Source organism: Brachypodium distachyon, chromosome 2 (assembly GCF_000005505.3).
Source record: "Brachypodium distachyon strain Bd21 chromosome 2, Brachypodium_distachyon_v3.0, whole genome shotgun sequence".
NCBI classification, from domain to species: domain Eukaryota; kingdom Viridiplantae; phylum Streptophyta; class Magnoliopsida; order Poales; family Poaceae; genus Brachypodium; species Brachypodium distachyon.
This window is the reverse complement of record NC_016132.3, coordinates 40,885,830-40,898,424: the sequence shown is the minus strand read 5'-3', so window position 1 is coordinate 40,898,424 and position 12,595 is coordinate 40,885,830. Positions and strand designations below refer to the sequence as shown.

The 12,595-nt window shown below is 41.9% G+C and overlaps 1 protein-coding gene across 2 annotated transcripts; it reads left to right on the top strand.

The window, feature by feature from the left end:
• Positions 1-2,813: 2,813 nt before the first annotated feature.
• LOC100824993 (ubiquitin carboxyl-terminal hydrolase 6) lies at positions 2,814-12,595 on the top strand. Of its 2 annotated transcripts, none has more exons than XM_024458626.1 (18): positions 2,814-3,555; positions 6,827-6,972; positions 7,100-7,135; positions 7,278-7,385; positions 7,778-7,878; positions 7,978-8,104; positions 9,154-9,213; positions 9,297-9,361; positions 9,568-9,621; positions 10,517-10,625; positions 10,738-10,826; positions 10,903-10,972; positions 11,152-11,232; positions 11,316-11,387; positions 11,566-11,614; positions 11,853-11,972; positions 12,069-12,143; positions 12,226-12,595. In XM_024458626.1, exons 1-18 carry the CDS (start codon positions 3,543-3,545, stop codon positions 12,273-12,275), a joined length of 1,425 nt encoding a protein of 474 aa, XP_024314394.1. In that variant the 5' UTR covers positions 2,814-3,542; the 3' UTR covers positions 12,276-12,595. The 2 variants fall into 2 exon arrangements, with proteins under 2 accessions (XP_024314394.1, XP_010231906.1); XM_010233604.3 differs by lacking the exon at positions 2,814-3,555 and adding an exon at positions 4,236-4,394.

Genomic DNA, 12,595 nt, shown 5'->3' with positions numbered 1-12,595 from the left:
TTACGCACTAGAAAAGTGAAGCGTCATGGACTCCTGGGCTACTCGATCGACTCCTCGGCTCCTCCTTTCCTCCATCGCCGTGCTCGACTCGCCTGCGGGCAATCACCCTGCTTCTTCTGTGCTTCATTAACGTTTCTTCCCAGCGTGATTCCCGCTTCTTCCTGCACGCGATCGGCGCCGGCGGCAATCACCCTGTTGCTGCCCCCTGCTGCTGGCTTTGATCTTTGATCTACAGACTCCCACGGCCAAGCCCTCCTCAGGATTGCTTTGGTCCTAAATTCCTAATTTCACGTTCGGTCAGACCTGACCCTCTCTTCTATAATTCTATTGTATTGATAAACCTATAATTCATATGATGTTTCATGTTTGAATTTATTTAGACTATTTTTGTTTGGTATACAGGGAGAATTATGAGTTCTAGAAATAGAAACAGGGCTTAAAAACGTAAGAAGAAACAAAGACTAGAAGCAGTAGCTCTGTCTCAAAAGGGTGCTCTTGATTAGAGTCTGAAATTATTTCTGAAGATGAAGTTGCAGATACTGTCATGGGCGCTGAAAATGCAGATGAAGGTGATGGTGGACATGGAAACATTGTAGATACTATCGTGGGCACTGAAATTGAAGTTGTTGAAATCTTATTTGCGTTCTACTATGACGCAAGAAAGATTCAGTGGATTGCGACAATAGCACTTGAAACTGAAGCCTTAGAGAAGATTGGTTATGAAGATATGATTGCAGATTTCATTTCGAAAAAAACACTAGACGGATGATGCTTTTCAGTAGAACATGAGGTCAGTTTTATTGCTCCAATACTAGTATACTGCCATTACATTTTTGCTATATTTTTAGATGTTGTGTGAAATAAGGCATATAATAATCGTGAAGTTATATAAGTAAATGAAATATGTTTTAGTTATATGAAGTAGTTTCAATTTTAGAACAAAATTTTCAATTTCGCTCCAGGGCCCCCAAATCCTGGAGACGGCCCTGCCCATACCGACCGCGCTGCCTCTCAGCTGGTCATCTTCCTCCTCGAGCGGTCCAAAAACGCAGGAAGGAGCAGTGCCGCCGCTCGCCCTGAATCTCATCGAGCGAACCATTACCGTGATATGGCACATCCCCATCCCCTCCCTCCTGGCCCATTCCCGTCCGCGCTCCCCAACCCAACCAACGACCTCCATCCTCTTCCCATCGCACCCACCTGCAGCCAGCCATGAACCGCCGCCGCCTCAAATCTCATCAAATTAATTGCTTTTTTCGAAACCGAACTCGGAAAATTAATCCCCGGCGCTTCATGAACCGATTCAGGCCACTAATAATTCGTATCCCTATTCAATCCCTATTTACAACTAATGCGTCTCAAATGCCGGCCATCGACATCCGCTTCTCGATCTCCCTCCGTTGCCTATAAAATCAACTTCTGATCGCGTTATTTTGAGCCCCTTCCCATCCTATTTGAAACCCTCTCCTAATTTCATTTCATAGCAGCAGTAGAGTCTGTTCTTGTCCAGTTCCTCTCCCTGTTCATCTCTTGCATAATTCACATGGTGCAGACTGGAGGGAACAAAGCCATCGTCTTCTCCTTTATAAAGGCTCAGTTCAGCTCCATCATCATCTTGCTTCGTCACCGCTGGTGCCACGACGCAGGTTGCCAGCATCAGGCCATCAACAAATGGCAACTCTGCTATTTTCACGACTCATGTTCTCAGTTTTTCAGAAGACAAGACCACAACTCTACAGGCAGCAAGCAGCGGCACTGGCAAGACTCATGTGGATTGCTTCTGGACTTTCTCCGGAACAAGACAATGCAACTCTACAGGTAGTAAGCAGCACATTTTTTTATTAGCACTTACAGTGTGTTTGGATGTATGCATTGAGGCTTAGTATTGGATATTGGTATTGGGTAAGGCCCAAATACCACGATTTGGGCTGTTTGGCTGGCCAAGACATTTGCGCTAGGTATTCAGGCTCGATATCTAGCGATGGGTCCCGCAGCGCAAAGTAATGATGGCCCAATTCCAAGGGGTCAGCCTTGACATCGCTTGGCATTCGGAAAATCGGAACCATTCGAGTGAGACCCACGTTCGACCCTGACTCCGTGCAATAGAAGCGATATTTTTCCTTTTTCCTCTGATTCCTCTCCTCACCTCTCCACTGAGCACCCCGCACGACGGCACGAGGTAGCCCAACAGCGGCGCACCATCTGGAGGTCCTCTCCCGCCTCCTCCGACGCCGGCGGTCCTCTCCTGCCTAGCCGCAGCTCCGCTTCCGGTGACCTCGCCCTCCTTTCTCATCTCTCTTCTTTCTGCAGCGGCGGCGCATCTGCCCCGCCGAGCAGCGATGGCCTCACCTGTCCCCGCCGCTGCGCACTCGAGGCAGTGGCGCTGCCTCGCTCCCGGCGACCTCGCCCAACCTCCTCAAACCGCCCCCGGCGGTAGCGCACCGTTTGTAGTAGCTGCGGCGCCCTCCCCTCCCCTCTCACCCTCTCCTCTCCGTACTGCAGACGGCCGACGTCACCCGGCGGCCAGCACAGGCAGCGGAGCCCTCCTCTGTCTAGCGCATGTCTCTGTACTGCAGGTACGTGAGTCGCGACCCAGCGGCCGGCACATGTCGCGGCGCCCTCCCGCCTCTGGATGCCTCTCACGCCTTCATCAACCTCCGCACGCCCCTGGATGCCTCTCACGCCTTCGTGCACATGCTACTGGATCATCAGAACGCACCACGAGGATGACACCGTCCTCGCCAACGAGTTCACGGTGTGGACTCGCCAAGGCTGTGGTCAGCGCACGGAGGATGGTGTCTTTCCCAAGTTGCAACCATGTTACGATGCTGAGTAGGAGTATTATTCAGCCAATCAGGCATGCTCTTCGAAGCGCCCCTCGGGATTGTTCAGTCCGGTGCAGGCTCTTGGGTCTTGAGGATGACATTACAGTGGTGAATTCTCTCATCACGATGTATGCAAAGAATGACAACTTGTGCTCTAGTTCTGATGTTCTTGGTGCGCTTGCTTATGGTTGCGCTGTTTCAAGATCTCTGAAGAATGGGAGGGAAGTCTATGCACAACTACTTTCCCAAGCATCAGCATTGAAAACTGTCTCTGTTTTTTCTTCCGATTTGTTGGTTATGTATATGTTCTTATGGCACGTGTATAAAATAGTACTCCATATAATCATACACTCAACTTCGATTCATCATTTTCGACCATCCAAACAAGATTTGGTATTCAACCTCAATATCAAATATGGGTTTCGAATGCCTAAACATCCAAACAAAAATATTGATATTCAACCTCAATATCAATATCATGTGGCATTGGCATTGAAGCCAATGCAATGCCAAGCCTCCCAATGTCTACATCCAAACAAAGCCTTAGATTTATTCTTTCATTTTTTTCACTAGGCATATCTATATGCACTAACTCTGTCGGATTTATGTTGTTCTTTCTTCAGGAGATGTTAATGGTTGGGCATTAATATATTTTAACTAGCGAGGAACATAAATTTTCAGATTCATCGAGGATACATTGGTTTTGTCACAACGAAGATGTGTGCCGCAGGTAAGAATTTCTTTCGTGCACATGTGTTTCATTTTTTTTTGTCTTTACAGGAGACCAAACATCATATTAGCAAACTAAGTTGACACTCTCATCTAGCATTTATGTTTGTAAGATTCTATTGTTTCATGAATTTATTTGGAAATATTAAAAAAAATTGAGGCATCTGTATCAATTTCTTTATGTATCCTATTAACTTCTATCAATTTGAGGCATCTTCATCAACTCCTCAAGACACGTCTATAATTTATATGGAAAAACTAAAACCTCGATTGAACTTGAGCATGTGCAAATTAGGTGTCATTTTCATTTTTACTATTTTACCTTAAGCAAATGTTTTCAATATGTTATATATCTATAAAGATCTCGCGCAGTCCCCAGCAACGTGCGGGGTATCGTCTAGTTGATACCATGGGCCAAGGCTTGAGGTCTAGCACAATTGGTGCCACTATCTATGAAGATTGTCATTTTGTTTCGCTCATTTGGAATTTCTGTTTTTTTGAATTTGGGAGATAATACTATACAAGCATTAGAAAAAAAACCCATGCCAAACAAGGACTTAAGCAGATAATTTATCTGATTTTGGGGGTTTCGGGATTCATATCTGACTCAATTGAAGTTACTTTGACATCTTTGGCGGGCCGAAATCAGCCCACGCTGGGTAGTAGCCAGCCCGATGATAGCGCGGAGTTCGTCTTGGACCCGTGGCTTTGTACCGTGTGGCACCGTGTATAAAGAAAATTCAGTCTCTCCCGCACGCTGCCTCGTTCGGTCGTTCCTTTCTCCTCTTCCAAGTAAACCCTGCTACCGTCGCGCCGCCGATTCGCCAGCCATGCCGACCGGTGAGCTTCCCTCCGCCCTTCCCGATCCCTCACCGGAACGTCGATCCGACCCCCGACCGCCTCGGATTTGACTTTTGAGTTGATGTTTGCTTTTGTAAAGCCCTTCGTGGGCTTGGGCTTGCTCGGATAGATCTGCCTCCCGGTGTAGGGAAACCGGCAAGCACATGGCGGTGGTGCCGCCGGAGAGTTGTGGGAGTAGTACGGTTTCGGTTTCGGTCCGGCGTAGTGGATTCTTGGGGATTACGCTTGTGAATATCTAGCCTTTTGGTTTAAACAAGACCCTGCTTGTTGTATTTTTCGTGTGTGTATGTGTGGGGGTGGGGGGAGTCCTCCTCCTACAAAAAATACAACAAATCTGATGGAAAGGGCTAGGCAATCCACTTATACTTCAACAAATCCAACCAGGCCATAATAGATTGCGCTTGCTACGGCACGCACTAGGCTTCTTCGTTTTGTTCTTGACCGCATTTGCTTTTGTCTGCCCTGCTTACAGATATGTGCTTGTGCTGCGTACTGAATAAATAGCCTCACTCAGTGTTACCATAGAATATTCGTTTCTCCAGGATTTGGAAAATGGGTGTCCAAATCTTACGTTCAATAGAAAAATAAGGAACACAATAGGCAAGGTTCAAGAAGGGGCAGGCAGCAGTGAGCACCAACAATTATGTTTGCCAACAATTCAACATGCCCTGACGGCAAAATAAATAAATAAATAATTTCAGCAGTTTGTGTAGGCAAAAAAGTAGTTTGCAGTTGTGATTCTAGACTCAACATGTGGCTTTTGTATGTAGTATTACATTACTAGTCAGCACTAAGAAGCAATATGCACAAGGATAAAATGCAGTACAAGATGTGGGCTTGGGAGTATCAATGCAAAAAAAAAGCCATCTTTGGGTGGTACAACCCTCGACCATTTGTTGATCTGCCCCTATATGGGTGCCCGATGGCACGTTGTTGTTTGAGAGGTATACTATGTCTTGAGGCTGTATGTGGTATAGGCTTGTGTTAAGTCCTGGTCTCACCACTTGTAAAAAATTGTTAAATGAACTTGTACCTATTCTCCTAAACCAGACAACCAAACCCCCTTTGTCCTGTCCTTGTATAATGGCACATTGCGTGTGCTGTGAGCTAGTAGGATGCTAATAAATTGTATGACACAAGTAGACACACACATGTGATGTGTTTTAAGTTGTTGCAAGGCATAAGTAGGCACACATCTATGGCTAATTTGACTATAGTAGCTAAATATATGTGTTGTTGCTATGTATAATTAAATAGATTACTCTATCTGTCGAGTTATTGTAGGGGTGCCTGATGGAACATTGTTATTTGAGGTATACTATGTCTTCAGGCTGCATGTGGTATAGACTCATGTTATGTCCTGGACTTGCTACTTATAGTAATTTGTTAAATGAACTTTGAGCTAGTCTTGAAACCAGATAACCAAGCATCCAAGTACCCCCTGTGCCTTGTCCTTGTATACTGGAACATTGTGTGTGTGCTGTGAGCTAGTATAACACAAATAAATTGTATGACGTAAAAGTAGACACACATGTGATATGTTCTAAGTTTTGCAAGGCATAAGTAGACACACATGTATGGCTAATTTGACTATGATAGCTAAATATCTTTGTGTTGCTAAGTATAAATAAATAGATTACTCTAACCTGACGAGCTATTTTTTTCACGCTTTGTGCCATGTCTTGGAAAGTTTTACAAAAAAAGAGAGATGGTTCCACATGTAAGCAAATGGAAAATATGGGGGATGGACTGATGCCACCGATTTAATTTGAATCCAAATAGAAGTAAAGAATAATGACCGTTGCTTGCTTTGAATGTGATGCATTTTCAGTTGTTGCAAGGCATAATTAGACACACATGTATGGCTAATTTGAGTATAATAAGATACAACCTGAAGCATGACTTTGTAGAAATACAAGGCTATGCATGAAGTTCCTATTATAATTCTAGCCCATTGATCTGTACTGTTGTCGGGCTGAGTGGTTCACGTCACGCAAGGAATTATTCTTGGCATGGTCTGTCTCGAACTGTGTATGACATGCAAGATGTAGTGCACTTTTCTTGCTTGGCTAAGTGACAATCTCAAACACTTCTTAAGATCATATGGCCAGACGCTAGCTTTTTGTCCAGCCCAAATTCGTTCCCTCGTCAAATCAGTCCAGCTGCTGTCTCTTCAACCTTTAATCTGTATGTGACAACGGATATATTGATTGCCTTTTTCTGTTGTGAATTTACTGTTGGTACTTACACTTCACAAGTTTTGTTTTTACAATCATGTGTTAAGCATAGGCTGGTACTAATCGTAGTGTCTACCTCTTTGTTGTTAGTGCTAGTGTCAAAACAGAAGTGCACGCACTACTGAAGCAAACTTTCTTTCTTACCATCACTAATTCTTGTTAAGTGCTTTCTAGTAAGTGTGAAATGGCAGAAGGAGGTCTTTCCAGGCATAGAGATCGACACCAATCAGCCGCCTGTCGTTTTCAAGACCCAGTTGTACACGCTGACTGGTGTACCACCTGAACGTCAAAAAATTATGGTGAAGGGTGGAATATTGAAGGTAGCATATTCTGAGAATTTTAAACCGAATTGATGTTCACTGTGCATAGTTTATTTTTATTTCTTTGCGCATAGTTTATTTAACGTGGCTGTGTAATCACTGAACACATGTTCTCTGTATAATGTAGGATGACGCAGATTGGTCTACCTTGGGAGTGAAAGATGTGAGAAACTGAACTCATGTTCCATCTTCCATGTACAATTTTTATATTACTGAACTGTACTATTCTACTTTATTTGACTGAATGCTCTCTTTGTCTTGATTTCCATATAATAATCTTGACAGATCGGTAATGCACTTTGCAGGGTCAAAAATTGATGATGATAGGTACTGCTGATGAGATTGTGAAAGCTCCTGAGAAAGGTCCAGTGTTTGTTGAGGATCTACCAGAGGAAGAGCAAGCTGCTGCTCTGGTTCGTTTGGCCTTCTCATTCTGTATATATACACAATGTTTTTCTTGTTCTTAACTGCTCAAGTTAGCAATAACAACAGCCTTACGAAATAAAATTATTGATTTTGAGAACCTAGTTTTACCATAAAAATCATAACAAATGTGGTCCTAACAGCATGTATCTACACTCTGAACTTGCTCCTTCATGTCTTGAAAATAGGTAAAATTACTGAGTTTGGTAAATACTGGTAAGTAGTCTTGCTAGTTGTGGAGGTGACATTGGATGGGCGCATACACTGTCAGCTCTATGGTCACACATGACGCAATGGACTTAGCTTCGGCGTGGTGATTTTATTTTGGGTATTCTGTAATCTTTTTCTATGGTACAAGTAAGGTTCTTCTTTTGTTTTGCAGGGGCACAGTGCTGGTCTCTATAACCTGGGGAATACATGTTACATGAATTCCACTTTGCAGTGCCTGCATTCTGTTCCGGAGCTGAAGTCAGCACTATTGAGGTTCCTACCCCCCCCCCCACTCCCCCCCTCTTCCCCAACACTGATTTGGCGGAAATACAATTTTGTTCTTGTTGATCTTATTCTCTTTTGGTAATGCAGTTATTCAGATAATGTGAGGGGCAATGGGGTTGATCAAGCCTCCCATAGTTTAACAGTTGCAACTCGTAATACTTTTGGAGAGCTTGATCAAAGTGTTCGACCAGTTGCACCTCTACACTTCTTACAGGTCAGCAGCCTGTTGCATCTGATGCTAGTGAAATATATCCCAACTAGATTCCTGTGGGTAGAAGGGTTTCTTCTGTTACTGTTTGGTCTATGTCATTTTATAATTTGGATGAAGGTATAAATACTACTCAGTTTTATTATTCTGATGTTACATAAGTTCTAGGTCAAAACATTTGAAACTTGAACCATTGTTATATTATATATGTACATCTATGAACTGAAGAACTTTTATAGCCCTGTTTGGCATCCATCTATGAACTGAAGCCAACTTGTTTGGTTGGCACGGGAATCAGATTATAACTAACCCCAATACCTCTCTAAAAGCAATCATTTCTCTGGAATTGTCTCTCCCTCTACAAATCCATGTGGTAGACAAACATGATTTTTGAACCTGGAATTCAAATTCAACCAAATGAAATTCTATCAAAAATTGGATTTCATTTCAATTCAACCAAATGAAATGAAAGGATGGATGCCAAACGAGCTGTTATGGAAACGGCCTCGTGGTAATAAACAATTTCCATTTTCGATACAAAATTTGCCGCTATTTTCTTATTTTAAGAAATATGCCATGTACAGTAGAATTTAAGTGTTCATGATATGAGGGCAGTAGGTACTTGAATTTGGATCCAAGCAGTGCTTGCAGTTCTATTTGAACCTCAATGATATCAGCACAGAGAGTTCTAGCCTGGCAGAAGTAGAAAAGCATGTGGCACACATTCAAGCAAAATTGTCTTGACAAAACTTTTATGTTCTCCCTGGCAAATCTTGTTTGGCAATGACTAGTAGGGCTTTATGCTGTTTTTTTTTCTCCTTACTGTTTGTTGGATTACTGTTGTAGAACAGAATTATTTGCACTTTACTGCCCAGCGATCCAATGTGGATGGAACTACTGCTGCTGATTACCTACTAGGAAATAGCCTTCCATATATTTAACAAACTGTAATGCAGATCGTAATATATTGATGAGTTCATTAACAATGGTTTAATTGTACTCTAAAAAGTATAGAATTTCAGGGTCTAATTTTCATTTGGTCTAACTTTTTGCAGATGCTGCGGAAAAAATACCCCCAATTTGCCCAGCAACAAAATAATGTTTACATGCAACAGGTTCCTTCTTTTTGCGTATGATTAAGATATAGCTTATCAGCTGTTCAATTTATGTGCTAATGAAAAATGTTGTTTACTTGCAGGATGCAGAAGAATGCTGGACACAGTTGATCTATACACTTTCTCAAACTCTTGCATCAGAAGCAAGGTAACTTCTGAAGTTTTGTCTAACTCATGTCCCTTCTGTTCAGTTCTAACACTTGTTATGCTATCATAGCTTTGTTTACATTTGTTTGGCTACGCATTGTGCAGTTGTGGAGCACTTGTTATTTTCTCTTTGTGCCGCACCTTAGCATTTGCTCGTGGTGTGCATGATTTTCAACTCCATGTAATAATATTTGCATTCTTTTACAGTGAGCCTAGTGCCACTCAGATGAAGGAGCTTTTTGGGATTGATCTTGTGAGCAGGTTTGACTCTCTCTCTCTCTCTCTCTCTTAGATGAACCGTGACTCCTCCCCGGCTCCATTTTATTAAAAATACCACTCAGTCACAGTACGCTTGACCAGAAGCAAAAGTAAAGCCATTACATAGTCTTCACAAACACCAGTTGTTTTTTATGCCTCAGTATGTTCTCTGTTGTTGTACAAATTGTTAATGTACTGCATTTGCACTGGTTTTGTACAATGCGTGGATGGGTAGTTTGGCTACAGCTTGCAACTATGCTTTCTTTTGCAATAAACCTTGATGATAACCCTAGTTTTATATACCTCTAAAACAACTAGGATTTCTCCTGCATTTGTAGAACGTCAAATGATATACTCCCTCCTTCCAACAAAAGATGTCTCAAGTTTGTCAAAATTTGGATGTATCTAGACATGACTTAGTGTATAGATGCATTCAAATTTAGTCAAAGTTGAGACATCCTTTGTTGGACGGAGGAAGTAGGTATGTTTGGATGGTGACCAAAACCAACCATACATTGTTTTTCTGGTTATGGCCGAAGTTTTGTCTCTTGCCTGCATGATTGCCAAAATTTTGATATGGCTTTTCTCAAAAGAAAAAGGACATGGCTGTAATCTCTAGCCAACTCTAATTCACATATCTTGCCAAGATTGGCCAAACATGGGCAACCAAAACCTTAGCCAAAATATTGATGGGGTTGTCTTGGGCTCAAACCAAACACACCCAATAGAGCATTAGAGGCTTAGAGCTGTAGTCCCCTGTAAAATTTGATGATACAGCATCTCACAAGTAGACTTGAAGCTTATTTTGATCTTTTGAGTATTTCATGTACAAAGGATCATGTGTTGTTCATATGATGTGAATACTCCGCTATTTCTCAGTGAAGACTTCTATTTGCAGGGTGCACTGTGCAGAAAGTGGTGAGGTGAGTTCAGAGGCAGAGTCAGTTTATTCTCTGAAGTGTCATATATCTCACGAAGTAAACCACCTTCATGAAGGACTCAAGCATGCAAGTATCGTTCCATTTATGATCCAACTCTTCTTTTGTGCGTCAAGTATTCAAGTAGTTTGTTATATGCCCTCCAGAGTTTATGTTAATTATTCACGTGTTCTTTCTGCAGGGTTTGAAGACAGAACTCGAGAAGGTTTCACCAACACTGGGCCGTACTGCTATTTATACAAGAGAGTCAAGAATAAATGAGTTGCCTAGGCAAGAAAACGAAGTTTTCACCATGATTTTGGTTTTACGTTGTTAAAAATAACATGCATGTCGACTCTTCCTTCAGGTATTTGACCGTGCAGTTTGTTCGTTTCTTTTGGAAAAGGGAGTCAAACCAAAAGGCAAAGATTTTACGTGTATGTTTGCTTCTTTTGCTCTCTTTTCATTGAAAGACTACTATTGCCTTCTTGGATCATAACTGGGGTCTATAAGGAAGCTTGACCACCTGTTAACACTGGAATCCAAGATTCTTCATTCTACCTTCTACCTCTTTTGTCAAGAAACATTTTATAATAAAATTGTCTGTTCCTTCCAGAAAGTGGATTACCCTCTGGAACTCGATGTCTATGATTTCTGCTCAGATGAGCTGAAACAAAAACTCCAAGCTCCTCGACAGGTAGCATTATATCTTTGGTATTCAAATTTTACTTTGTTTGCTCTGCTCTGGTGTTGATTGGGACATTCAATTTTTATGTAAAGGTGCTGAGAGATGCAGAAAATGCCAAGTTTGGTTTAAAAGTGCAGGGGAAAACAAGCAGCTCAAAAGACGAGGTAGCGATCTCTCTTTTAAGCGGACTATCATTGGATCACATGGTCAATTTGTCATTTAGAACTGTTGATAAATGAGTAGATCAATCTTTTTTCTCACCTGCTAGTTAAGCATTCACATTTATCCTTCGTCTTTCTGCTCTGCCCTATCTTTTGATAGAATTAGTACATTTCATTTCAGGGCTCATCAAGTAGTGCCGGGGAATCTTCCAGCATGGACATTGACAAAGGCAAGTAATTGTTTTATGTTCTTATTAGCAAAGTTACTCACACATTTCTACTTTTATGTGTAGCAATAATGGTATTTTGTTCTCTAATTATCCAACTTAAGTATTGCTAAGTTTTGAATGATTTAAATGTGCGTGAACATCAGTGAACTCTGAATATCACCACCAAAGAGATTGAACTGCCTCCAAATCTTTCCTTACGAGCTCTAAACTAAGAGGTGTTCTTGTTGGTTTTTTGCAGCTGATTCTTCTCTACCAAAGAAACAGTTAACTGGCATCTATGATTTAATTGCTGTCTTGACACACAAGGGAAGAAGTGCAGATTCTGGCCACTACGTTGGCTGGGTTAAGCAAGATGACGGTGGGACCAGCAGTCTTAAAATTCAGTTGTTAGAAATTTAGAATCAAATGCTTCACAGCACCGTAAAGATACTGATGATTCCATCTTACCATTCAGGAAAATGGATTGAGTTTGATGATGACAACCCAAGCATACGTAAGGAGGAAGAGATTTTGAAACTATCTGGTGGAGGTGAGCAGCTATTTAGTTAAAAGAGTATAGGCTTGAATATGTCATGATCGTTTCTTTAACAGGCTATTGTTTCTCTTAACAGGCGACTGGCACATGGCTTACATCTGCCTGTACAAAGCTCGTACTATCTGAATTTGGAGTTGAGAAGCTTATGGGCAGAATCCGCTCCACATTTCTCAAGTTGCGCATACCTTGCTTGTTTTTGTGCCACATTTAGCTTGAGAGTTCAAACCAGAGAAGTGATGGACCACCGTGTACTTTTACGTTCACTAGAATATATTTACCAGCAGTCAACAAAAATATAGAACGAAGAATCTGGGCGAAACATTGTTTTTACACTTAAAAATCCTATTGATTTCCTGGAATATTGCGTTCTGATCAGCCGGTATTTAGTGTTGTGTACTTGGATTCTTGGTTGAACTTTTTGATTGGAACCAATTGGCGCTGGATAA

Coding starts and splice junctions, on each gene's coding strand:
- LOC100824993 (XM_024458626.1), top strand. Junction 7,136..7,277: donor CTACCTTGGGAGTGAAAGAT/GTGAGAAACTGA, acceptor TGCACTTTGCAG/GGTCAAAAATTGATGATGAT. Junction 11,388..11,565: donor CAAGCAGCTCAAAAGACGAG/GTAGCGATCTCT, acceptor ATTTCATTTCAG/GGCTCATCAAGTAGTGCCGG.